Source organism: Apostichopus japonicus, chromosome 3, assembly GCF_037975245.1.
Source record: "Apostichopus japonicus isolate 1M-3 chromosome 3, ASM3797524v1, whole genome shotgun sequence".
NCBI classification, from domain to species: domain Eukaryota; kingdom Metazoa; phylum Echinodermata; class Holothuroidea; order Aspidochirotida; family Stichopodidae; genus Apostichopus; species Apostichopus japonicus.
In genome coordinates this window covers 5,440,102-5,464,324 of record NC_092563.1, presented here as the reverse complement: position 1 = coordinate 5,464,324, position 24,223 = coordinate 5,440,102, and the positions used below count along the sequence as shown (strand labels likewise).

Genomic DNA, 24,223 nt, shown 5'->3' with positions numbered 1-24,223 from the left:
TCACAGCTGTTTTGCCTTCAGTAGGTCAGACATCCTGCCAAGATGGCCAAGCCATTAGCCTTGTAGTTTTACTTCCGCATATTACAGCCTGAGCACTTTACATCAAGGTGGAACTGCTTGCATACCTTCAGTAGTTCTTGTTTTTGTTATATTTAGATCTTAAAAGTACCGACTTGCACCATGGAAGTATCATCTTGCTTCCAGGCTAACGCATGCTGATACCGTACAGTCGGTGAATATGTGTACAAACTATACATCCATCTGCAACAATGGAGAGTATTAGTACTGTACTTCTTATCCAACTACTCTTCAATTCTATAACCCACGCTACACTAAGGATTATGTCTTCATAAATTATTCCATTGACGTTTTACGCTGTACACACAACGCTAAATTTCATGTAGTACTGACGACTGGCTCGGTAAAGATATTTTAATGACAATTCTGTAGCAATTAACCATCATTTTTAATGAAATTTTCTTTTAAATTTTTTAATGCAATTTTGCAGACCTGCTGTTAAGGTTGATTGGGTGTAATAAAGCATTGAGCAGCCCAGAATAATTTATCCAGTATCACTTCACAAACTGCTTTGCAAGACTGTCAAATTGCTATGCGAGTGTAAAGATGTACTGTACATGTATACATACATACATAGCAGTTCTGTACACAAAAATCACAGTATTTTATGATACAACCTTCAAAAATGTGTCCTCTGCACTGCATGAACCACATTGTCCCCTGTGGGCTACAGTATCTAAATGTTGACAGTGTATGTATGCGTGTTTGTATGAATGTACCATTATTATGGGACATGAATTATGTTAACTCTGATTCCGACTAAAGGGGTGTTATTGTCCAATATCTGGAGTCCTATTTGTTTATATATTGACATTCAACAGTGTGTGTCATTGTGGGAGATAGTACTGTATGTAGTAATCTCAACTGTGTACACAAGCAGACTGCTGACTGACAATTGATGTGTGTTACATTAACACAGATGCACAAACATGTGCACAGTATGTATAAATACATACAGAATGTATTGCCAGCAGTCACAGTAATGTACACATAATTTGTCAAATGTCAATTAACCAACTGATAGCCAATTGGCCATATAAACCATTTAAAAGCACACCCTCCAGTATCAGTAAATTCAGCAGTAAAACAGACGGCCATAATAATACACATTGTTTTTAACAGATCTCTACAGAATGCACAGTATATATTGAAATGCATCACTCTCAGCATTAACTGAAATACCCCTATGTACAATGACTGTTGCAAAAAAAAATTGTTAGCAATTACAGAGATCTTCATAATTAGAAACAACTATACATGTGGAAACACAAGTCCATACTAGTACTTTACACATTGCCAGAAATTAAATACCAAATATCTCATTGTGGTAACTAGTCCATTATCAGTACTGACATTGCTATGTACAGTACAGTACACTACACTCTTAGTAGGGAACCATATTTGTTTAAAATCCAAAGGGGATATCAGACCGTCAACATAAATTCCTCATAACACTGGGCTCAGTGATATAATTGGTCAATTAATTAGGTAAAGTTCTATCAGTATCCTTTGTACTTGAACGCTGCAGTTCCATTAAAGCCGGCTTTACTTTTATAAAATGGTTTGCACTGTATCTGCTTTAGTAGGCTACTTGGGAAATATGTGAATTGCAAAGAGGAATTAAAGCATCACACAGTGTTTTACTATTGCTATGGTGAGCCTAGTATTACTGCTCCTAATCACTGGTCATCTCTGTTGAATCAAGATACCATTTAACCATCTTTTAATCTTTGAATATCAAGTTTCACAATCCATCAAAGCATGGCCACACGGAGGGAATTGTGTGCTTGCATGGCCAATTGAACCAGCTTGACCATCCACGTCATGGTGATTTTCCTGATGTCCAAATTTAAAACTAAATGAAAAACAACAAACATAGATCGTAATCAAAATTCATTACCTCACTCCCCCTCCTTCAGTTGGCCTAGGCTAGGCCTAATACCACATACCTGTAGCAATACAGTATGTCTCTGGTTTATTAAGGCTTCCATATGTAGGTATGGTTCATGTAACATACATTTCCCAGTGGTACATAGCCTATATTAGCAACAAGAAAACACTTACCGTTCTAGAATATAAAGTGCTATCACCCAAAACCAATTGATGTGTTTCCCATCTCCTTAAAAATTTCATGTTTAATATTTTGTATACAACTGTACTTGTATGGCTGATGCGACATAGTTGTATGCTGCTTTCATGCACCAGTTTATATTTCAGCTCACCACTATTATTGTTTGTTAAACCATATATATTCTGCAAAGAAGAATAATGAAACGATTCCACCTTCATGATGTATTTGAATTGTGTTCTCTTTCCTTTTTGGTAAATTGCTTATAGGCCTAGGCCCTAACACAGTTTTTAATGTAAGCAAAAAGTGGTAGAGGTACTGGCTTGGAATGCTTTCCACAACTTGGAACTTCAGTCACACACATTTGATAAACAACAAGGCTACTGTCCTTTTTTTTCTTGGCGACAACTAAATCAAGGTTGATGAATTTTAAAATTGCTTTAACAGCCCGTGCTATATCAACTTGGATAAAGTATATCCATATCTAAAATCAATTGATATTGTTCCATCCACAACAAAATAGGCTATTTCTGACTAATGAGTCCCGCAGTTGACGAAAGTATTGGCGATGATAACGTCTCACAAGTAATGAGGATCGATGACAACGTTGGTTGGTAACTAGTACTAAGAGCCAGGGTATGGTGACGGGCTTTGGTAGAAAAATGACGGCACACTTTTTCTCAAAATTCCGGCGACATGAGAAGCGAAAATGTTACCCCAAATTTACAACATGAAAGTTAGCCTACTTAGGAATAGGCTAGTTAGGCTAAATCGTGGCATCAGGACTTCGCATTGGCTTATTGCGTAGATTGTACCGGAAGACCGATTAAATATATCCCATTAATCCTTTTAATCGCACATAGAGTCTTTGAATCTCGAGTACACAACCATAATTTATGCCGATGGTTTTCGATTCTTCTTGTATACAACTTCACTTTGCAGAAAGATCTCTTTTCAGTTCTTTCCCTCGCTGTTGTTGACAGTCTTTACTAGTAACAACTCTATACTATGTTCGTTCGTATTACTCGTTCGTACGTACGTAAACGTCGTGCGTACATGTCCGTAAAATATGTATGTAGCTGATTTCCCTCGGATTGCATTAATTACCGTGCAAAACATACGGACATTATGTGTAAGAATCGGACTGATAGTACATTACTGGCAGCATGGCTTCGGCTTTGGTACCACGGCTATCGTACACTGTGTATTTCACTGTAACATTATACCAACGTTACATTTATTTGGTAACTGTAAAACTTGTACGTAATCCAGTTGAAACCATTTCTCTCAGTGGTCGAAACCTTAATTTCACATGCTGTACAGGAAGCACGGTTAGTTTTAGTATGAACTCCCCGAATTCGATTGTAATATTGGGCTTATCGATTCATAACCCAGAGGATGTTTTTCCTTTCGAAAATTAAACGGCTAATTTGAAATCAGAAGAGCAATTTTTATTTGATAGTTTTCACCCCTTCTTGAAAATGTAACACTACGGATTTTGGCCTTGGCTTTTAGTATTTTCATGACGTCAATTGCAGTGGTCGTAAACTCAACCACACTAGTACTACTGGTAAACAGATATTAGTGAGGGAGCTTGCCACAAATACAGCACCATGTACGTGAATCAAACAGCCGTCGGTTGTAACTTGCCACAAATAATGTTTGACAGCCCCAAATTTCAGAGGAATATCAGAGATATTAAAAGTGAAACACAAGCAAGTGGTATTGAAATCGCGCTGCTGTTGGAGATATTTCTTACTCCTGAGAGCAAATTTGTAATGACGGATCGAGAGGAAGTAAGATATTGTTAAAATCGCTACTGATGGTACCGAATTTCAATTTCACCGGGAAGTTTCCCCTATATATTGGTTGTAACGTCAAAAGTGTGAGCAGACCGTGTTTTACTGCAACGGTTTAATATGATTTTGATATATTTTGAATACTTTTTTACACTACAATCACCAAGGATGTAGTTGAATGACAAGGTCAAGTTTCATTTAAAACTGTTGGTGAAAACCTTAGCATTAATTTGGTCAGCTTCATCTTAGTAGTCCTATTCGAAAGTTTTCGCGCGCAATAGACATGCGTAATTAGTGTGCGTCGAATGGCCGGTCTCACCAAATCATTTCCCACCCGCTTCCATTACTGGACAGTGCCATCTGTCATGACAATGCGTATTTTATTATCAGCATATATTCCGTATGGGGTCACGAGCGACGTTTTATTGCAAATTCCCAACTAGTGCAGCAGTCTCAAGTTCGGTGCAGTATAAATAGAAATATCCTGTCAGCTGAATAAGTACTATACTGCTTGGAAATGAACGATATAGTAAGGAGTTCTAACTGAACGTTTGAAAGAAGGGGGTCTAATTCGACTTGTTTGCAAATCGACTTTCCAGGTATACCATGTGTATTGTTAAACAATGGGAACGTTAAATGTTTATCCGGCGGCGGGAGGTCCCTTGAAGACCAGGGAACTGTAGCCTATATACTGCCTCATACTCCTTGTTGCACTACATGAAATTGATATTCAACGTTAATCGAACCCATCGCTTCCCCTTACCTTATAGGCCACGGCCACGCCCATGCATGAGAATGAGCAGATTTATCAACAAGTATATTGAAAATGATTAATAAATGATATTTGATCGCAAATGTATATGAGCACAGCGTTCGGCCCAGTCATGAAATGATCGGTATTATGACAAGGCTGTTTCTTCAAAATGTCTGTTAATAGATCATGTAGAAACTGCTATATCCCAAAATATATTTACAATGCACCCCTCCGCCCCCCCCCCCCCGAGACATAGGGGTACGTTCTGTCTTGAACTTTTGACGGGCAACGAATTCTTAAAATTCATGTGAATCTTCACCGGACTGCACGTATATGACTATATATTCCTTAAAGTATCAGTTTTAATGAATTAGATCATTTTCATTTTCTGAGTTGATTTGATATAAAAACAATTACCGTGTTTTAAGGTGAAGTCTCATATCAATAGAGCTCGTAAGCTTGACTGACCAAAAGTTTGATTTCAAACAATGGAGTCCAAAATTTTGAAATGTGTTCATATAGCTTTTGATTGTATTTACTGCGCCACTATATATGAAAAGTGTCCGGACGATAAAATACTGAATATTGAAACCCAGTCTTACACTCATGTACCCTGATTTGGTGGGAAAGCCTAGTCAAGTTTCACTAGTATGATCAATTACAATTACATTATATGAGTCATACTTATAGGTTTAAAAAAATATCACTTGCCGACAAAATGCAAAGAAGCTTCTTTTGAAGTGAAAGAAATCTGTTCAAATAAATGCTGACGCATATCGTGCCAAACGTAGCAGTTGCCAAGTGAGAAAGATGAACCCAAAAAGACATCTTCCAATATACTCAGTATAAATAGTAAGATATCGAATTTCGTTAAGTAAGTATAAAGAAAGATGACAAAGCAATAAGAAGGAGAAGTAGAAGAGGATAAGAAGGAGAAGAGAGAAACCCCAAAACCAAAGTGGTTCTATTTTTACGATAGTGAAGAGCTGGACGTAAATAGTTCGTACACGGTCACGTAAATTTGATCTCAATAGCTTTTCAGTGACGTCACAATTTTCTGTTTCACATGAAAGAAATTGAAAACCTGCCACCGCCTTCTTGAATATTACCTTACTATTGTGTGTGTGGGGGTCGGGTAGGGTTGGGGTGTGGGTGTGGGCAGAGTGGAGGGGGGGGGAGTGGGAGATGGTGGAGGAATTAGAAAAGAAATAAGTAGGCTATGTGGTCAGAAAGAATGCATTAAGGTTGCAACAATATACCGGTATTGCGTGTGTATATCCATGTTCCGTTTTTTAAAGTCGAACTTCGGACAAGCTTCAGTTCTTTCTATTCCACAAGAAGTACCATATAATCACTGTGCGTCAGACTTAATAGTAAGGATATCCGGTAGAGAGAGTATTTCCATGAACAAAAGAACACACTTCCGTCTCAAAATTCTTTTACAGAGAAGAACATTTCCTATACGGATATACATGTCCTAGCTATGTTGTTGATAATGGGAGGGGTGGTTGGGGGGGGGTGGTGGAAGAACCATATAACTAATATAGTTACAATCGATTCCAATATTGTCGCGACGAAAAGTTGTCAACATTTTAAACCGTATCAACCTTCAAAAAACCAATATTTTCTGTAGAGCAAAACTATAAAAACCCACCATATTCTGCCAGTCTATACTGTAAAGTCAATTATAAGAAGCTATATACATTAGGCATATTAAGTCGGAATACTGGAATCAGTGTGCAACATTGACCGCAGTTTGCTCATGCTATATCCCCTATTTTACAGTGGTGTCGCCAAGAGGACAAACAAAATATCACTCCAAATAAAATAAAAAGGCCGTATAGGTTGACTTTTACTGACTATAAGTACTTACGTTTACCTCCATAATTCTGCTGATTTGAAGTTACGAGTTTGATTAAAAAGTGATGGACAAACTATAGAAAGCTGCAGGCTATACCGTACCCCCTAGCTTGACCCCCACCAAGGGGACATGGCTTCTCGCTCCGCACTCGCGCATACGGTGGTATTCTCTACCCACCAAATGTTGCTCTCATTTTGCTGTACCTCCCCTCCCCCGCTCACCTTCCAATTATCTGGTGATGCCCACTATAACTTTCACCAGTTTCATTGCAGATAATGAAATAAACGTCTCTTTTGTTCATTTTAAAGCTTACGTTTCCATAACAACTCCTTGGTTGTACTGTGATGTGATTAATGTTAATAGAAATACTTACCCAGGCGACGAAATGGTGAAACTGAACCAAGGCTAGGACATCAAAAGTCGATGGATAAAAGTTATTTTGTTGCCGTGAAAAGGGGAAGATTTTGCCGGTGCATGACCTGAGAGGAGAGTGGGTCGCAGGGGTGGGGGGGGGGGTGGGTCCATCAACTTCACTCTAGCTGGCAGTTGAAGATCTCATGTAGGGCCCAATCTTCTCATGCTATCTCTACACCCCCCCCCCCAAATAAATGATTTGTTCTTCTTGTGAATTGTTCTAATCATGCAGTTTAATAGTAAATAAAGATGTTTTTCTTCTCTTAAGCTACAGGGTGCCGGACTCCCATATGTTCGGTCTGGTATAGTGGATCAGGATGTGAGGGGGGGGGGCGGTGGGGTGGGGAGTACTGCTCTAGTACAGACTGAACATAGAGATGAAAAATATGACAGCATCTTCATTTGAATAGCATTTTTATTTACCACATTCCCCTCACTCCAACAAATATAAATAGTATAATATATTGATAAAGCATGATTAATGTAAATGCTAAAAATTGCACTTGCTCATACATAGAAGGCATTCGGTCATTAAACCCTAATCTGTGAAGAAAATGTTGACTATAACAATACAACAGAAAGTTTATGAAGAAAAAATTTACATCATGCACATACCTCACAAACCAAGATGTAACTAACTTAATTAGCAATTAACATCTAAATTGAGTGATTCATCCCATCTTGCGTAGAAAACCTCCACACATATGCATATCAATTACAATAAAAAATATGGAGTTGTAAATAATAGACTGGCACTGATTGTTTGAAGGTTCAACATAAGCATTGCATTGAAGGAAAAATGTTATGGCAGACATTAATTTCATCCAAGTATCATGCAGATAGTTTAGTTATTGGTGAGTGTGGGTTTGTTATAACATACACAATGACTAATATAGGACCAATCTCCCCCACCCCAACACCAATTTAAGATTGAATATTTAGCCTTTGGTATTCAAGGTACAAGCACATCTAACGTAGTGATATAATATAACACTTTTAGAAAACCTAACTATGTATTTACACACAGTAAAAAAAATCTTCCATTCCCTTCCTTTACCCAACCTTTACCCCTGTCATTAAAAACATTCACCCCAACTGATACAAAGGGAAACATTGCTTTTGTGATTGTTCAATCTGTCATAGAAATGTAAAGATGTCAAAAATAATCAATTTTATCACCTCTAAAGTGATATTGTAGTTCCTCGGTCCTGTTACCAGTGGTAAAAATTAAACTGACTAGATCCCTGAATCCAGACTACAGGATGTCATCTCGTCTACACTCACTTTAAATCTTCTTCTTATCATTTTGTGAATGACTCATGTCTACAGGTAAATGTACACATCTTGTGGAGAGAGAGACAGAGGGAGATGGAGAAATATTTAGGTGGAGAGAGAGACATTGAGAGAGAGAGAACGAGCGAGGAGGAGAGAGCTGAAGACATATGTAAACTTTGACCAGCGTGAGACGACATCATTTATGTCTACTTCTCCCTAGAGACAAAACCTCTCCAATGAAATATCACATCTACATCTCAGAGACAAGAAGATTAAGAAGAAAACTACCACTGCCTCAATCCTTCTACCACTGTGTATTAATTACCTCTCCAAAAAAAAAAAGGGACCAAAATAACTGCCGCAGGAAAGTCTACAGTCAGAACCGTAACACAATCCCTCTCATCTGCGATGTTACAAAGTCCTGTGACGTCGAGGGTATTTTTAGCGCTACGTATTTAGAAAGATGGCTTACATCAATCCTCAGAGATGCGTTTAACTTTTCTTGTTGTTTTACAAATGGAAGTTAAGTGCAATGGAAAATATAAGTGGATTAAGAAACGGTTACTGTCACAAAGATATAATAAGCCTACTTCATTTCTACAAAAGTGTATACGTGTTAAAGAGATTTAATTCCCAGAGTCAGCGTTACACAAAGGCTTAAATCGACACGTACAATAGCGATGAATCGGTTCTGCACCATCAGATCATTTTCAATTTCCAACATGGGACTACATGACAAGATGAATTATTACGTCCTATAGGTGATACGAAACCCTTACTCTTGTTAACGTTCAGGGTCTGGCGTTTCCACCTGAGCAGTGTTCATCGGTAGAAAATCCTGCTCGAATCTAATTTAAGTGACAGGTCTTCTAAACTTTCAGACATTACATTCACAGGCTTTCTCTCGTAGAAAAGCAATTTGTCGACAGTTTGATCTTTTTTCGAATCCATTACTTTAATTGCGATCACCAAAGCGGTGCAGAACGTTGTAAATCTTTCACATGAGAGAAAAGCCAAGAAAATGTTCACAGTCACCGTGAAATGGTCTTTTAAAGTTATGTTTCACCATGATATTCCATTAAACATCATATCACCTGGCCTTAAAAGAAATCCCTGATGCTCCTTTAACGTTTACGGCAAGTAACATTTTCTCGATAAATCGAGTAGTAGTCCCATTTGCCATACATCCATGTATCACACAAAGGCCAGTTGTTAAGTTTTACACTGACATATATAGGATTCTTTTACAGCGTCAAAGTACATCATACTAAATTTGGGAAGATACTTCAAAATATTTCATGAACAGGGTAAAAGGACATTCATTGGTAATTACCATATTTCTCCATATTTTGGAGAAATATGGTTAATTACCATATTTATAAGAACTCTGTTCATATTTAGGATAAACAAATTCACTTGTTTGTTGCTTATTCCTTTACTTTGACCTGATAAATGGATAAAGGTTTCTTCCGATATGTCAACATTCTTTAATTGGATCGATTTGGCTACGCACGAACACATTATGATCCATAGTCAAATTACATAACCTAAGGGTAACCATGCAGTGCAATTTTCACTAGGGTTCAATTGGTTTTTTTCAACCTCAAGTTACCATCCTGTTCTCTGTCAGGAAGCTATCAACTGCTACTTACCCTACCAACTTCAATTAGTTAGGCCCAGATACATCCATTGGGATAGTTATTACAAAATCAAATATAAAAACACTAATCTATCGGACACTATAAAATGTCTTGGATCAAGCTTAAAGCATCTGTTGAAGAATCAAGTAACAAATATATTTAAAATTCAACTTTTTGCGTAGGTGAAAATGTTATATCATAAACAGCTACTTGGTACGTATAACGAATGCACATATTCTCTTTCAATGGCAGTCATATAGTATTCCCAGCAGTTAAAAATTGCAAGATGTTTATCAAAAAGAAGCTACTTGAAAACTTGTTTGTATAGATTGCTTAAAATTGTTCTGTTTGACAAATTTTGGACTTAAAAGTAAATAGAGAATTCAAACATACAGAAGGATAAAAAAAAAAAAAATTAATTTAAAATTACTACCAAATCCCAAAATCATACTTACAAAACTCTTTCCACATTTTTTTCAACGATAATTTAGAGACTACTAATATATTCGTTACAGTGTAAATTTCCAGAAAATGTGGCACATTTTTAATATACTCTGCATGATGTAACAAATATTTATATTTTTAAAAGACATTAAATCACAACATTACAATACTGTAGCCTAGTATAGCACACATTGGCTAAGGTAGGTTAAAACCTGTATACATTATAGATATAAACAAATGCAGTAATTAACAAGGAGAGACACTTACTTAGTACTAGCTTTAATTATTAAATTAATAAACTCTTCTTTTCATGAAACTACACTGATCTTTCTTTGTCCTCTAGGAATCTTCTCAGAGACCTAATTTTGCAGCAGGATAATAAGCCTAATCCCCTGAGTATATGACAACAGCTACATTTGATCAAACATGTTACAAGCAAAATTAGCGGAGACGGTTTTCTTGGCTCTTCGTTCCGATTATTAATTTTTCTTTTGAGCAGACTTCTGATCGTGATCCACAAAAGTACTGCCATTATGATTACGATTGCCAGATGGAAATAAAAAAGGAGACACTTTTAGGCAGAAATATAAATATTTTGTACATAAATATAACTGCATGGAGATACATTAATAAATTCCAACCATCTGCCAGTTTTCTTTGTAAGTTCATTTCCATATCCTCCTTGTTTATTGGGGGGAACAAATTGAGTCACATCCAAACCGCTATCCATTCATATTTCTTTTTCTCTTCGATGAAGTAAACCAGCTTCGATTATTTTGTCTGCACAATCATCTCAAGTACTGTCAGCAGTCTTATTTATCTATTTCTATATTGTCTATAGAAAGAAGCATCTCCAAAGACCCTTTGCATCAGTGTTCATGCAACGGTAATAAATATTGTATAAAGCAGCATCTTCTAAGGAGAATGAATAATACATTTTTTGCTATAAAGAAAGTCAATACTTTTGCAGGTTTTTTCTGCTGTACATGATCATTCTCAATTAGTCCAGCTAAAGCTCTTCCCTCTTCGCTCTAAGAGATATAAATATTTTTGACGACAGTTTGATCACTGTCAACTCAAAGTTAACTTTCTTTCATCCGTGTATCCTTGTGTGTGGAGTAGGAACGGAGAATACACACTCCATCTCGCTACGATGTGCGCTCTTTAAACTAACGAGTCGAGTGTAGAAACTGAAATGTGCACTGGAAAGGACTATCGGCTGACAATATTTCCAAATAATTTCACAGGAGTATCTAGGATATGAAAGTATTAGATATTGTGCTTTATAAACTCTGGAATGTTTCAGTTTTTTTACACTTTCTTAAAGCTTTTAGATTTTATAGGTCACCATCCTGGAATCCATATCGATGGCTCAGACGTTACCATGGAAACATCCCAAATAGACTGGGATGATTATCATCGAAAAAAAAAGCCTCTAGTTACAAAAGCTAACAGAGATCTACATAGGAGGGAGGTGGTGTATTTCTGGGATGTCGGCATCCTGTTCTCGTAATCCTTCACTTTTTCTCTCCTTGCCAGCCAGCTCGAGAATAGCCTGGGCCTCCGGATCTTTGTCCAGAATGCTCTTCTGACCAATGTCTTCATCTTCTGAATCCTGGACGAAAATAAAAAACAAAACAACATCAGGAAAAAAACTCCCTAAAAGTATAAACTTTATAGAAAGAATAAAGCTTACTAGTAAATGATGCAGTTTTCCCACATGATCATTAAAATTAGAAATAACCCCTGCACCCCCAGCCCTCCTTAGCAGTTACTTGAAACATTAAAATGAGTTGATGAAAATCTATTCTAACCACATTTTCACGGCATAATTATAAAGGCATGCAACTTTCCACTTGTGTAACCTGAAGTAACCTATGAAAACAAACATGATCCAAAGGAAATAACAATACTTTAATTGTACTTCGAAACTTCTTGTTAAATACTGCGACAATATCCTGGGACAATCTCCAAGACCAAAAATTACCCAGTGACATTCAACATGATCACGAACATGGCCTTTGCTAGTAAGGCATTCCTCAGGAGAGGGGGGGGGGGGAGAGAAACATTCTTTCATTTCATTTATAGCGGTCTGTACATGATACCACTACACACCCCAGAGAGAACTTACAGTACAAATAAAGATCAATAAAACTGGGCCAATTTTTTGGGCAGCTGTTGAAAAGCTTCAAGATGACAAAGAGAGTGACAAGAATCACCGTAGAAATGATTTAATAAGAAAGCTAAAAGAGAAACGAAAGCAGCAAAGTTTCCTTTATTATGACAAAACATCAGATGCAGAGTTTAAAGCATTTTTACTTGTGGTTTTAATTGATTTTGGGCCCGAGAGAGAAGAAAAACAAGCGCCATCAGATCACCCTCCCGATCTTAGGTTGGAACTATCAATTGATATGAGTTTGAACTTTTACGTGATTTCAACTTTTTGGCATGCAAGGAGTATCACCAATGGTGTTGGTCTAAGCTGCTGAAACATATGCAAGGGTTCTGTGTTTGTCTAAGCTGCTGAAACATACTCAAGGGTTCTGTGTGTTTCAAGCTATGCAGGAGATTGGACTGATTGAAAAGTTTGAGTTTTATTTCGAGCTTTATGATCGAGATCTATCTTGATGTGATTTAAGCATTTGGTTCTCCTCTCCAATATTACCAACCGGGACCATGACCCCTTCCACTGGGTACTTGCCATATTATGGAGATTAAAACCAGCATTCCAAGTAGTTTGATCTTTGAAAGGTATTATTAAAGACGCCCATTATCTGAGCACTGTTTGACTTGTTGCACACATCATCAAAGCAAGTCAGTATAACAATCAAGAAACTTTGTCCCAGTCTTGCGTCCCAGATTCTTTGTCCCACATTCTTGAGATGATAAAAGCAAGTTAGAGATTGTCACATCTTGACCCCTGCTGACCTTAAAATGACATTTGATTTCCAGCAAAATCAACAGCAACCCTGTACTCATCATGGGCAAGCCACATGTGAAGTATCATATGTGTTAAACTTTCCCTTGAGATGACACGCTTGCACGGTTTTCCGGTTTTACCCCTTTGATGACCTCAAATGTATTTTGCCCACCACACAAAACTGCAGAATTATTGTATCATTGGAACTATTTATCCTACGTAGAAACTTTCCTGAATTTAAGATTATGAACTAGATATGACATTTTTAAAATTATTTTCACATTTTGACCTCTTCTAACCTTTAAATGCACCCACCCGACAGCATTCTTTCTGACAAAATTTTAACTGAAAACTTTTCATTAATAAAAAGTATCACAACAAAATTTCATCTTTCTAAAATGTGTATGTTGACTGTCAAATCATGATTAAAACCAAATTGGAAAGTATAGTTTCAATATTATGTCACAGTAATGTGTTGATTGAGCACCCTCTTACGCTCTCTGATTAATGAACATACTTCTCAAAACTGAGAATGTAAGTGTCTTTACAGTTGCCGAATATAACTCAAGTAATGTTCTAATGGAAAGATCATTATGTTCAGTTCCCCTAGGGATTGTTCTTCGGTATAAACTGCTGTCTAATGTTCATCAAGAGCTGTTAATTGAGTTGTCACAAATGCAGATCACTGTACAGAGTATATAGAATAGATTCACTAGCAAGAAGTCAAATACAGCTGGTTGTATTTTAATGAAATGGTAGAAAGAAAAAGAAAAAAACATGTTTCCTGATATAACATAAATAAGTCAGCGCAAACGACATTCTTAGTTTGTTTTGCAAACGCCCGCAATTAATGTTTCCAGCCTCAAGAGATTCTACTTAATTGATTGAAACTGAATATTAGGACTTAAGGGAAGCACACGATATATAATATATAGGTATATATATATATAGGTACAGGTATGACAGCCAATACGTAGGCCTATCCAAATTTGCATAAAAGAATCTGGACAGCATTTAAGGCTAATCAGTACAGAATTACATCTTTTAGAGCAGGATAAAAACCTTCTTTTCATTTTTCTATGAGGTATTACTGCAGTATCTACCTAACTGAATCTAGATTGGAAGTGGCTTTGTGTAATGTTTGCAACAAAATACAACAATCTACTTTGAGCCTGCAGCTTACTAGAGTAAAAGTAATTATATATGTTTTTAATCATTTCACATTTTGCTACCTTAAAGACACACTGCTAATCAATTATTACTTCAGGAATAACTTTGTATCTACCTGTCATATAAAGCTGACAAATTAATTTTTGCATAGTATTTTCTTCCAGAACTCAAAATGTGTCTAAACTATGGGGGAAGTACAAGGTTAAAACATGATGTTAAGTTTAGGAAGGATAAAGTTATCTGTGATGTTAATATTTACTGTCATGATACAAGTTGCCTATTTTGTCATGGACCTTTATTTACTAAATATCAGCAGAGACAGTATTTTGATAACTCACTGGTTTTTCGGCCTTGGGCGGAGGTCCCAGGGCCCAAGCTTCTAATACGTCCAGATCGAAGCTTTCCTCTGCCGAGAGTTGTGGACTATCAAATGTCGTACACCTGGGCGTTCCTTTACTATGCCCTTTGCCAAAGTCCTGAGATAAGTAGAAACCAAAGTGATAGAGCTGTCCACCCATACCCTGCGAAAGGAAAGAAAAGGAAGGAAAGAAAGTTAGTGAAGAGTAATATTTTTGGATCATAATCACATTTCTGACCTTCCTGAAATCTGTGAACATTTAAGTGAAAATAACCTATTCCACCCCCTCTCGGATTTTGGTCAACGTCGAGCTGCATGAAGTGATTCTGGAGTAAAAATTCTGTTGGTCCTTTACAGATGCATAAAGATTTTACCAGGCTATTAGAGAGAGTCTGTTGGTCTATCAGTGGGACTCACCAGGCCATTAGGGAGAGTATGTTGGTCTATCAGTAAGACTTACCAGACCATTAGGGAGAGTATGTTGGTCTATTAGTGACACTCACTGGGCCATTAGGGAGAGTATGTTGGTCTATTAGTGAGACTTACCAGACCATTAGGGAGAGTCTGTTGGTCTCTCAGTGGGACTTACCAGGCCATTTGGGAGAGTATGTTGGTCTCTCAGTGGGACTTACCAGCCATTAGGGATAGTCTGTTGGTCTATTAGTGTGACTTACCAGGCCATTAGGGAGAGTATGTTGGTCTATCAGTGAGACTTACCAGGCCATTAGGGAGAGTCTGTTGGTCTATTAGTGACACTCACTGGGCCATTAGGGATAGTCTGTTGGTCTATTAGTGTGACTTACCAGGCCATTAGGGAGAGTATGTTGGTCTATTAGTGACACTCACTGGGCCATTAGGGATAGTCTGTTGGTCTATTAGTGAGACTTACCAGACCATTAGGGAGAGTATGTTGGTCTATCAGTGAGACTTACCAGGCCATTAGGGAGAGTCTGTTGGTCTATTAGTGACACTCACTGGGCCATTAGGGATAGTCTGTTGGTCTATTAGTGTGACTTACCAGACCATTAGGGAGAGTATGTTGGTCTATTAGTGACACTCACTGGGCCATTAGGGAGAGTATGTTGGTCTATTAGTGAGACTTACCAGACCATTAGGGAGAGTCTGTTGGTCTCTCAGTGGGACTTACCAGGCCATTAGGGAGAGTATGTTGGTCTCTCAGTGGGACTTTCCAGCCATTAGGGATAGTCTGTTGGTCTATTAGTGTGACTTACCAGGCCATTAGGGAGAGTATGTTGGTCTATCAGTGAGACTTACCAGGCCATTAGGGAGAGTCTGTTGGTCTATTAGTGACACTCACTGGGCCATTAGGGAGAGTGTGTTGGTCTATTAGTGAGACTTACCAGACCATTAGGGATAGTCTGTTGGTCTATTAGTGACACTCACTGGGCCATTAGGGATAGTCTGTTGGTCTATTAGTGTGACTTACCAGGCCATTAGGGAGAGTATGTTGGTCTATCAGTGAGACTCACCAGGCCATTAGGGAGAGTCTGTTGGTCTATTAGTGAGACTTACCAGGCCATTAGGGAGAGTATGTTGGTCTATCAGTGAGACTTACCAGACCATTAGGGAGAGTATGTTGGTCTATTAGTGACACTCACTGGGCCATTAGGGAGAGTATGTTGGTCTATTAGTGACACTCACTGGGCCATTAGGGATAGTCTGTTGGTCTATTAGTGTGACTTACCAGGCCATTAGGAATAGTCTGTTGGTCTATTAGTGTGACTTACCAGGCCATTAGGGAGAGTATATTGGTCTATCAGTGAGACTTACCAGGCCATTAGGGAGAGTATGTTGGTCTATAAGTGAGACTTACCAGACCATTAGGGAGAGTATGTTGGTCTATTAGTGACACTCACTGGGCCATTAGGGAGAGTATGTTGGTCTATTAGTGAGACTTACCAGACCATTAGGGAGAGTATGTTGGTCTATTAGTGACACTCACTGGGCCATTAGGGAGAGTCTGTTGGTCTATTAGTGAGACTTACCAGGCCATTAGGGAGAGTATGTTGGTCAATTAGTGAGACTTACCAGACCATTAGGGAGAGTCTGTTGGTCTCTCAGTGGGACTTACCAGGCCATTAGGGAGAATATGTTGGTCTCTCAGTGGGACTTACCAGACCATTAGGGAGAGTCTGTTGGTCTCTCAGTGGGACTTACCAGGCCATTAGGGAGAATATGTTGGTCTATCAGTGAGACTTACCAGGCCATTAGGGAGAGTATGTTGGTCTATAAGTGAGACTTACCAGACCATTAGGGAGAGTATGTTGGTCTATTAGTGACACTCACTGGGCCATTAGGGAGAGTATGTTGGTCTATTAGTGAGACTTACCAGACCATTAGGGAGAGTATGTTGGTCTATTAGTGAGACTTACCAGGCCATTAGGGAGAGTATGTTGGTCAATTAGTGAGACTTACCAGACCATTAGGGAGAGTCTGTTGGTCTCTCAGTGGGACTTACCAGGCCATTAGGGAGAATATGCTGGTCTCTCAGTGGGACTTACCAGACCATTAGGGAGAGTCTGTTGGTCTCTCAGTGGGACTTACCAGGCCATTAGGGAGAATATGTTGGTCTATCAGTGAGACTTACCAGGCCATTAGGGAGAGTATGTTGGTCTATAAGTGAGACTTACCAGACCATTAGGGAGAGTATGTTGGTCTATTAGTGACACTCACTGGGCCATTAGGGAGAGTATGTTGGTCTATTAGTGAGACTTACCAGACCATTAGGGAGAGTATGTTGGTCTATTAGTGACACTCACTGGGCCATTAGGGAGAGTATGTTGGTCTATAAGTGAGACTTACCAGGCCATTAGGGAGAGTATGTTGGTCTATTAGTGAGACTCACTGGGCCATTAGGGAGAGTATGTTGGTCTATTAGTGTGACTTACCAGACCATTAGGGAGAGTATGTTGGTCTATTAGTGACACTCACTGGGCCATTAGGGAGAGTATGTTGGTCTATTAGTGAGACTTACCAAACCATTAGGGAGAGTCTGTTGGTCTCTCAGTGGGATTTACCAGGCCATTAGGGAGATATGTTGGTCTATTAGTGAGACTTACCAGACATTAGGGAGAGTATGTTGGTCTATTAGTGACACTCACTGGGCCATTAGGGAGAGTATGTTGGTCTATTAGTGAGACTTACCAGACCATTAGGGAGAGTATGTTGGTCTATTAGTGAGACTCACTGGGCCATTAGGGAGAGTCTGTTGGTCTATTAGTGAGACTTACCAGGCCATTAGGGAGAGTATGTTGGTCTATCAGTGAGACTTACCAGGCCATTAGGGAGGGTCTGTTGATCTATGTTGAGGTACACATAATTGTCATTCTGTCCACTTGACTCAAAAATACCCAACGCAGGTGAAAGCTGGAAGAGGAAACTTTGCGGTGAGCCTGGAAAAAAAAAAAAAAAAAACTGATGAAATCTGACCTTTTCTACATGCTTTAGTGGTAACCATAATCCCATGTAGCAGAAACCCTAGAACAAGCATAATCAAATATTAAAGTTACCATACCAAATGACCATCCCATCTCCAGTTAAGGTCAAAAGTTTTTGGGATAAATTGGGAGCTATCAGAGGAAGGAACAACAAAATTTCATTTTCGATTTGTGTCCTAACTCTGAAAGTATTGCGCATATTAAATGTAGAAACTTCTTCTCATGTAATAGAATGGTTTGATACTTTTCATGTCTTATGATAAAATATAGTAGAAACTTGTATTATTTTCTTAATTTGTCAAGAAAGCAAATCCAGTCCTCGTACAAGCTGTCTAGACCCGGCAAAACCTTTACCTTGGCGGGTAAGACATCCTAGCCACAACTCTGTCACATTAGCACAGTAATTCAGTCAAATTAACATAATTGTTCAGAGAAGTGTGTCTGTAACTCCTTGGTCAAAAGGTCACTGCTGACCATGGTACAAGATACTACTTGGAATAATCACTATGATTGGTTTACTTTCTTTACTAGCTTTGCTAAGGATCATCTTAGAAGCACAGCATCCATTTTAGATGATAAGGTTGATAATAACTATAATAATCAGCAGTTATTTTTTAAGACGCCTAAGCGACCACAAATTTTAGGAGAAACCCGCAAGGGGCTTTATATGGATTACAACTTACATGTAGGGTGGCTTTCCAATTCAACATTTTTAACTTAAATTTGGTTAGTGTGCAGAAAATGTGGTATTCAGTATACATACCTGTGAAAGCTGGACCGAGTTCTAAGCTCTCCGAGACAAAACTTCCAAAGATGTTTCCGTTAGAATCTTTCACGACCAGAATGATGGGACCTTTATCTTTAATGTGAGACAAGAATGTAGCAAAGCTGGCCCCGTGAATCAACGAAGAATATAGAAAGCGCCACTGGAGGCGAAGCTGATGAGGCAGATGGCGATTGAGGAGGAGCAAAGATGGGACGTCCAAAAGAGAAGACGCCTTTGTCCAAGGAATGTCCTGAGCGACAGGTAGTAGAGACGGTTGAGTGGTGAGTACGAAATCCACATCTGCATCTGATGTCTGTTTTCGGTTAGATGAAACAGATGCGTGGGGAAAAATGAATTAGAGTTGTAAGAAAAATGGAGAAAAGAGACTAACGAGTGGAGAGTTTGGCTACATTTTACTAAAATCTTGACCGGTAAACAAAAGGAAATGAATGATTGATGTAAACAATTATATAGTAACGATTAAAGCAAAGCCAGAGAAAATGATGAAATTTATATATGTGGTGAGGAGCCTTGTTATGCAGAGCCCAATTGTGTTTGTTGCTTGCGATAGACTCTTCCGGCAAAGGTGGAACACTAAATTGGCCAGTGGATGTTGAACACGAGAAGTGCTTACAGTACATCTACTCAGAACTGAATCTTGTTCCCCCGTTCTCCCTACCCCCCCCCCCACCTGCCATGCCTCTTTATCTCAAGTCATCTAAGGCTTACCTCTGGGAGTGGTTCTGTTTTTGTCTGGGAGAAACACAGGTAGAAGACGTGGGTGAACAACAACTGAAACATGGCAGTGTGTTGAAGCCAAGAATGGACCTCAGACTCCGTGAGGATGCTAGGCTCCTCGGAACTGGATTCTAGGGCAGACAGAGGATTGAAAAAAGTCATCCCTTAATGGAAAACAAATAATGTTACATGAGACAAAGACAATATTCTGTAACATACTGACACAACAGAGACCATCAAGGCTCTATCCCCTACCCTGTCCCCCACCCCCGCTCTATCCTCCCAACCATGCTTACAAAAACAAGAAGCGTAGTGGGTAGAAGGTAGAAAACATGTCACATTAAATTTAAAGACTTTCAGGATGTAACCTAGGCTGCTTTCCTTTCCTTTCCTTCTTCTTCAATTTCTGCATAAATATTATTCTACAACTGATCATATGCATACTGTTGGTTAAGGATAATGGAAGCTTGCCCAGCAGTTTGCACTACTTTTTGCTTTTGCTGATTTTTGCAAAATTTTGCTCATTACACCTTTTTTATTGCAGGATGTCTGGTTTTGTGCTTTGGTCATGGGATTTACTGGAGGATCTTTTTGCCAGGTAATGAATCTTTTTTTCCAAGTAATTAATCTTTTTTGCCAAGTAATTCAACCAGGTTATAATTAAAGCAGTGTAAAACATTTAAAAAGGGTAATAAATACAGTGATATGAATATTTTGCAATATACTACTGTACTTGTATAAACATAACCATTGTTGTCTAGCATATGTGGGCCTAGTCAATATGGACAAGCCAACATAGCCTGGCTTATGGGGCAAATTGGGAAAGTTGAGGCAACTAATCCAAATGTTTGACTCTTGTTGGCCATTTTGTTTTAGCATGAAGGTGTGTCATGCACAAGCTCACAAAAAATATCTGTTGTGTTCATTAAATATTTATATACAGAAATATTTAATATGCTTAGGAACCTTGTCTATTTATAAATAATGAACATTTCTGCAGCTGTACATTCAGCAAACTGCTTACATGTATCTTTTTTAATACCCCCCCCCCTCCCTCCACCCCAACCTAAATTAGCAACCTCAAAAATGTGGCTTTCAATGTTCAATCTGATTAAAATATTAAGGGATGGATGGCAGCTGTTTTGGAATATTGATTGATGCAATTTTTATGCCATAATGGATTTAAACCACAATTTGACCTGAATAGTAACATTTGGTTTTTCGATGAATTATAGTTATCACCTTCTACGATTTCTTTAATGATGTAGTTAATAAACCTCTTGTTCTGTTCCTCTGTAGCTCCGACTCTCCAGCCTCTCTTCTGGTCTTCATCGGCGATGATCTTTTCGTAGGAAGTTAGAAGATCATCAACCAGCTGGAAATGGATCAAAATTAAAGGAATACCGAAGTTACAGACCTGTTTGAAACTAATAATATAATACGAATATAGATAATATGAAGCTGTTTTGAGACCAGCCAAAGAAAAAAACTAGACCCCCCCGAGATATAGTCTATCATTCAAATAAAAGATATGATATGAAAGTGTTCTAGATCATGACAATGTCCATAAAAGCAAAAAAATATATATATTAAGGGACTTGTCTTGCTACACTCTTCATCTCTCACTCAGTTGAAGCTATAATGTCTTCAGGATAATATTATGGCAGAGATACACAAAAGACATTGTCTTTGTAGTCATTTTATTTGATGGTGCTATGTCCACATAAAGTGAGCATACATTACAAAGGGCATATTTTACACAACATTTCATTTTGGGGTTTTAAAAGTGCAAAGACATTATTCGCTTGAATAGGATTTGTATAAGTACGTAACTCTGGGTATACAAACCTTTCTGCACAAGTTACTATTAAATTAAACTTTCCAAACATTACTTTGTGCATGATAATTTCCCTATCTTATAATTTCTATGCTCATAAATTTTAAAATGATGTTATAATTTCCCAGTTACATTTCTGTCATGATTTGATGACACATGCAACAAATTATGTATACTGTAGAATGGGTGGACAGAAGATGCTACATTGGAAAACATATTACCATTCACAAGACTACAGCATGTATACACTAACCTTTCTGATACCATTCCTTGGGATACCTTTAGTGGTGTCTGCATCAGTTGAGAGAGCAACAATGATGTGTCCCTGCTCCTCTACGGTACCTTTCATAGCTTTGCCCAAAGTGATGATAAAGGCTTCTTTGGATACGACCGCCTCCTCTGGTTGTTTGAAAGCCCCTTGATGCAACCACATCTGGTTGAAAAGTCGTCTGCTGAGCTCAGTAGGAATCTTATCTCTAATAAATTTCTGTAGAAGTGAAAATTAACCACAAGCGTTGTTGCCATGTTAGCATATATCTACAACTCTGGGGCCATCTAAGTAAATTGTCCTGTGATTTAAGAGATTTGTCAGTTGTAAAATTTGTAGAGAATTTTCAAGGAAATTTTGTAGGCTAGTACGTACAGTAGTGTAATTGCAGTTGTCCTAGGAGTGTATACCCAATCATGCAGTCCCAGGGGTATGTGTATCTAATCCTGCATGAAGCAGTCTTATAATTGCTTTAGAAATGCCTACAAGTTTATGTGAGATGAGCATAGTATAGCCAAGGTTTCATATTAAAGGTAGTATGTATAGGCCCTAAATTATAGCGTGCTTTAATTGCGAGAAGTTTTCAAAAAGTACTTTCCTGGGGGTCTTTGTTCTCCAAATTGTTCCCAGACATTATAAATAAACACACAAGATGACTGAATGTCCCAGTGAGGTACATTTATTTTATTCCAAGCTGGTAATAAAACCAGTTTAAGAATTTTGACCGAATGTGACCATCTTTGAATATCTGGCATATTTGGGGCCAATAAAGCATACCTTTAAACCCCACCTTCCCTTACTCCTTAGGCCTACTCATTACCATGGCATGAACACCCTCAAGCTCATTGCCCAATGGCACATCACACACTAACTGTAGATATGTCAAATGGAAGCAGCCACTAGGTTGAAAAATGTGAATAAGGAAACTACATACCTCCAGCTGGGTGAAGGTGAAGCCTTTATACGATGCTTCATACGTTTTCTCTTCAGCTTTCGTGGAACAGATTGCCTCAAATGACTCTTGTAATTCGTTCTGCTCCCCAGCATTGAATAGTGTTAGACTTGCGTCGTACTCTGCCTTCAAACCACCCTGTACACCTTTATTAGCACTGCTGCCAGAAGCACCCATGATTACTTTTTGTGTCTTTTGGGTACCTTGAATATACACTTAGTTCTTTCCACTCGAATGGCAGAAGAATATTTCCTCCGTGATAAATTCAATTTGTCATTGTAGGCTACGACTACGAGTATGTTGTTGTTAACGCACTGTATACATTATAGGCGCAAGTCATGGTTGATTTTACTGTTTAGTTGGAAAACTGTATACAAACAGTTTCCGGAATCGGCGAGTCAGCTGATAAGTGACCTAGCTTGACCTGACCATTCCAGCAATTTCTATAAAACATACAAACGTTGGCAATTGCTGAATTACTATACCTGTTTCTGGGTTATATGCCTGCTTGAACCTTGTTATAAGATAAATGATTGCTCACTAGGCTACTGTAAATGGTATGTGCAAATTACTCTTTGTCAGCAAAGATAATAGGTGCCAAAGTCCTGCCTGTGAACCTTTGGCATGAACTTCCCATCCAAGAATGCTGACCCAATGCATTAGTATGAGCTGAATATGTACCCCAGTAGCATTCCTTGAAAAAGATATCCCCCCACCCCGAACAAATTTTTAGATACAACCAAGTGGAAAGCAGTTGTCAAATGCAGCAGGCATGCACTCTGTGCCTCAGCCAGAGTTCAAAGTTGAAGAAATAATGAGTCTTTTGACAACTATAGTTCATTCATGGGTTTCAAATCAGGTAATTATTCTTCATAGTGCAATAGTAATTAATTCAAAGCAATCTATAACACTCATGTATTCTCCACCATGACCATCTAGTCAGATTCCTCTCTCCCTCCCTACCCCCATACCAACCTTTTCCCCTACCACTTCCTTCCCTGTCCTAAACTGCCATTCTAAGAGTGATCAAATTTTGAAAATTGCTTTCTTGCAATAGCAAGTGATGCTTGTTCATCTGAAACGGAGGGTTGGCAGAATAACTTTTCATGCACTTTTCCAAAACAGAGATCCGCAGTGTGGTATATGATCCCTTTTATTCGGGAAGTAAAATCTTGCAGTTATGCATATGTAAAGCCATCATCTTCAATGTGCTAATAAAAATCAAATAATTATCATCTAAGGTTACATGTTATCACATAGCAGTAATGATGTAACTTTCCATGGTGAGGTACACAGCAGTGAGGGCATGTTACCAGGAAGTGGATGGAAACAAGAAATATTTTTTTTATTTTTTTTTAACTTCATGCACCCATGGCCCTCAAGTTCTATGTCCAACCATTTTGGGGTTGTGGTCCATTTTTGT

General features: G+C 38.3%; 2 protein-coding genes across 2 annotated transcripts in view; both read right to left on the bottom strand.

Moving 5' to 3' along the window:
• LOC139961276 (C-Maf-inducing protein-like) overlaps positions 1-3,493 on the bottom strand; it is an 85,024-nt gene extending 81,531 nt beyond the window's left edge. The window contains exon 1 of the mRNA XM_071960374.1: positions 2,143-3,493. Coding sequence (XP_071816475.1) covers positions 2,143-2,367 — 225 coding nt within the window. The 5' untranslated portion in view covers positions 2,368-3,493. The remainder of the gene's footprint in view (positions 1-2,142) is intronic.
• Positions 3,494-7,371: 3,878 nt separating this feature from the next.
• LOC139961244 (MTOR-associated protein MEAK7-like) lies at positions 7,372-23,221 on the bottom strand. The gene is made up of 8 exons (XM_071960332.1): positions 22,783-23,221; positions 21,834-22,067; positions 20,986-21,118; positions 19,735-19,874; positions 19,003-19,318; positions 18,076-18,194; positions 14,762-14,944; positions 7,372-11,948 (listed from the first exon to the last, which is right to left on the bottom strand). Exons 1-8 carry the CDS (start codon positions 22,975-22,977, stop codon positions 11,793-11,795), a joined length of 1,476 nt encoding a protein of 491 aa, XP_071816433.1. The 5' UTR covers positions 22,978-23,221; the 3' UTR covers positions 7,372-11,792.
• Positions 23,222-24,223: the final 1,002 nt, after the last annotated feature.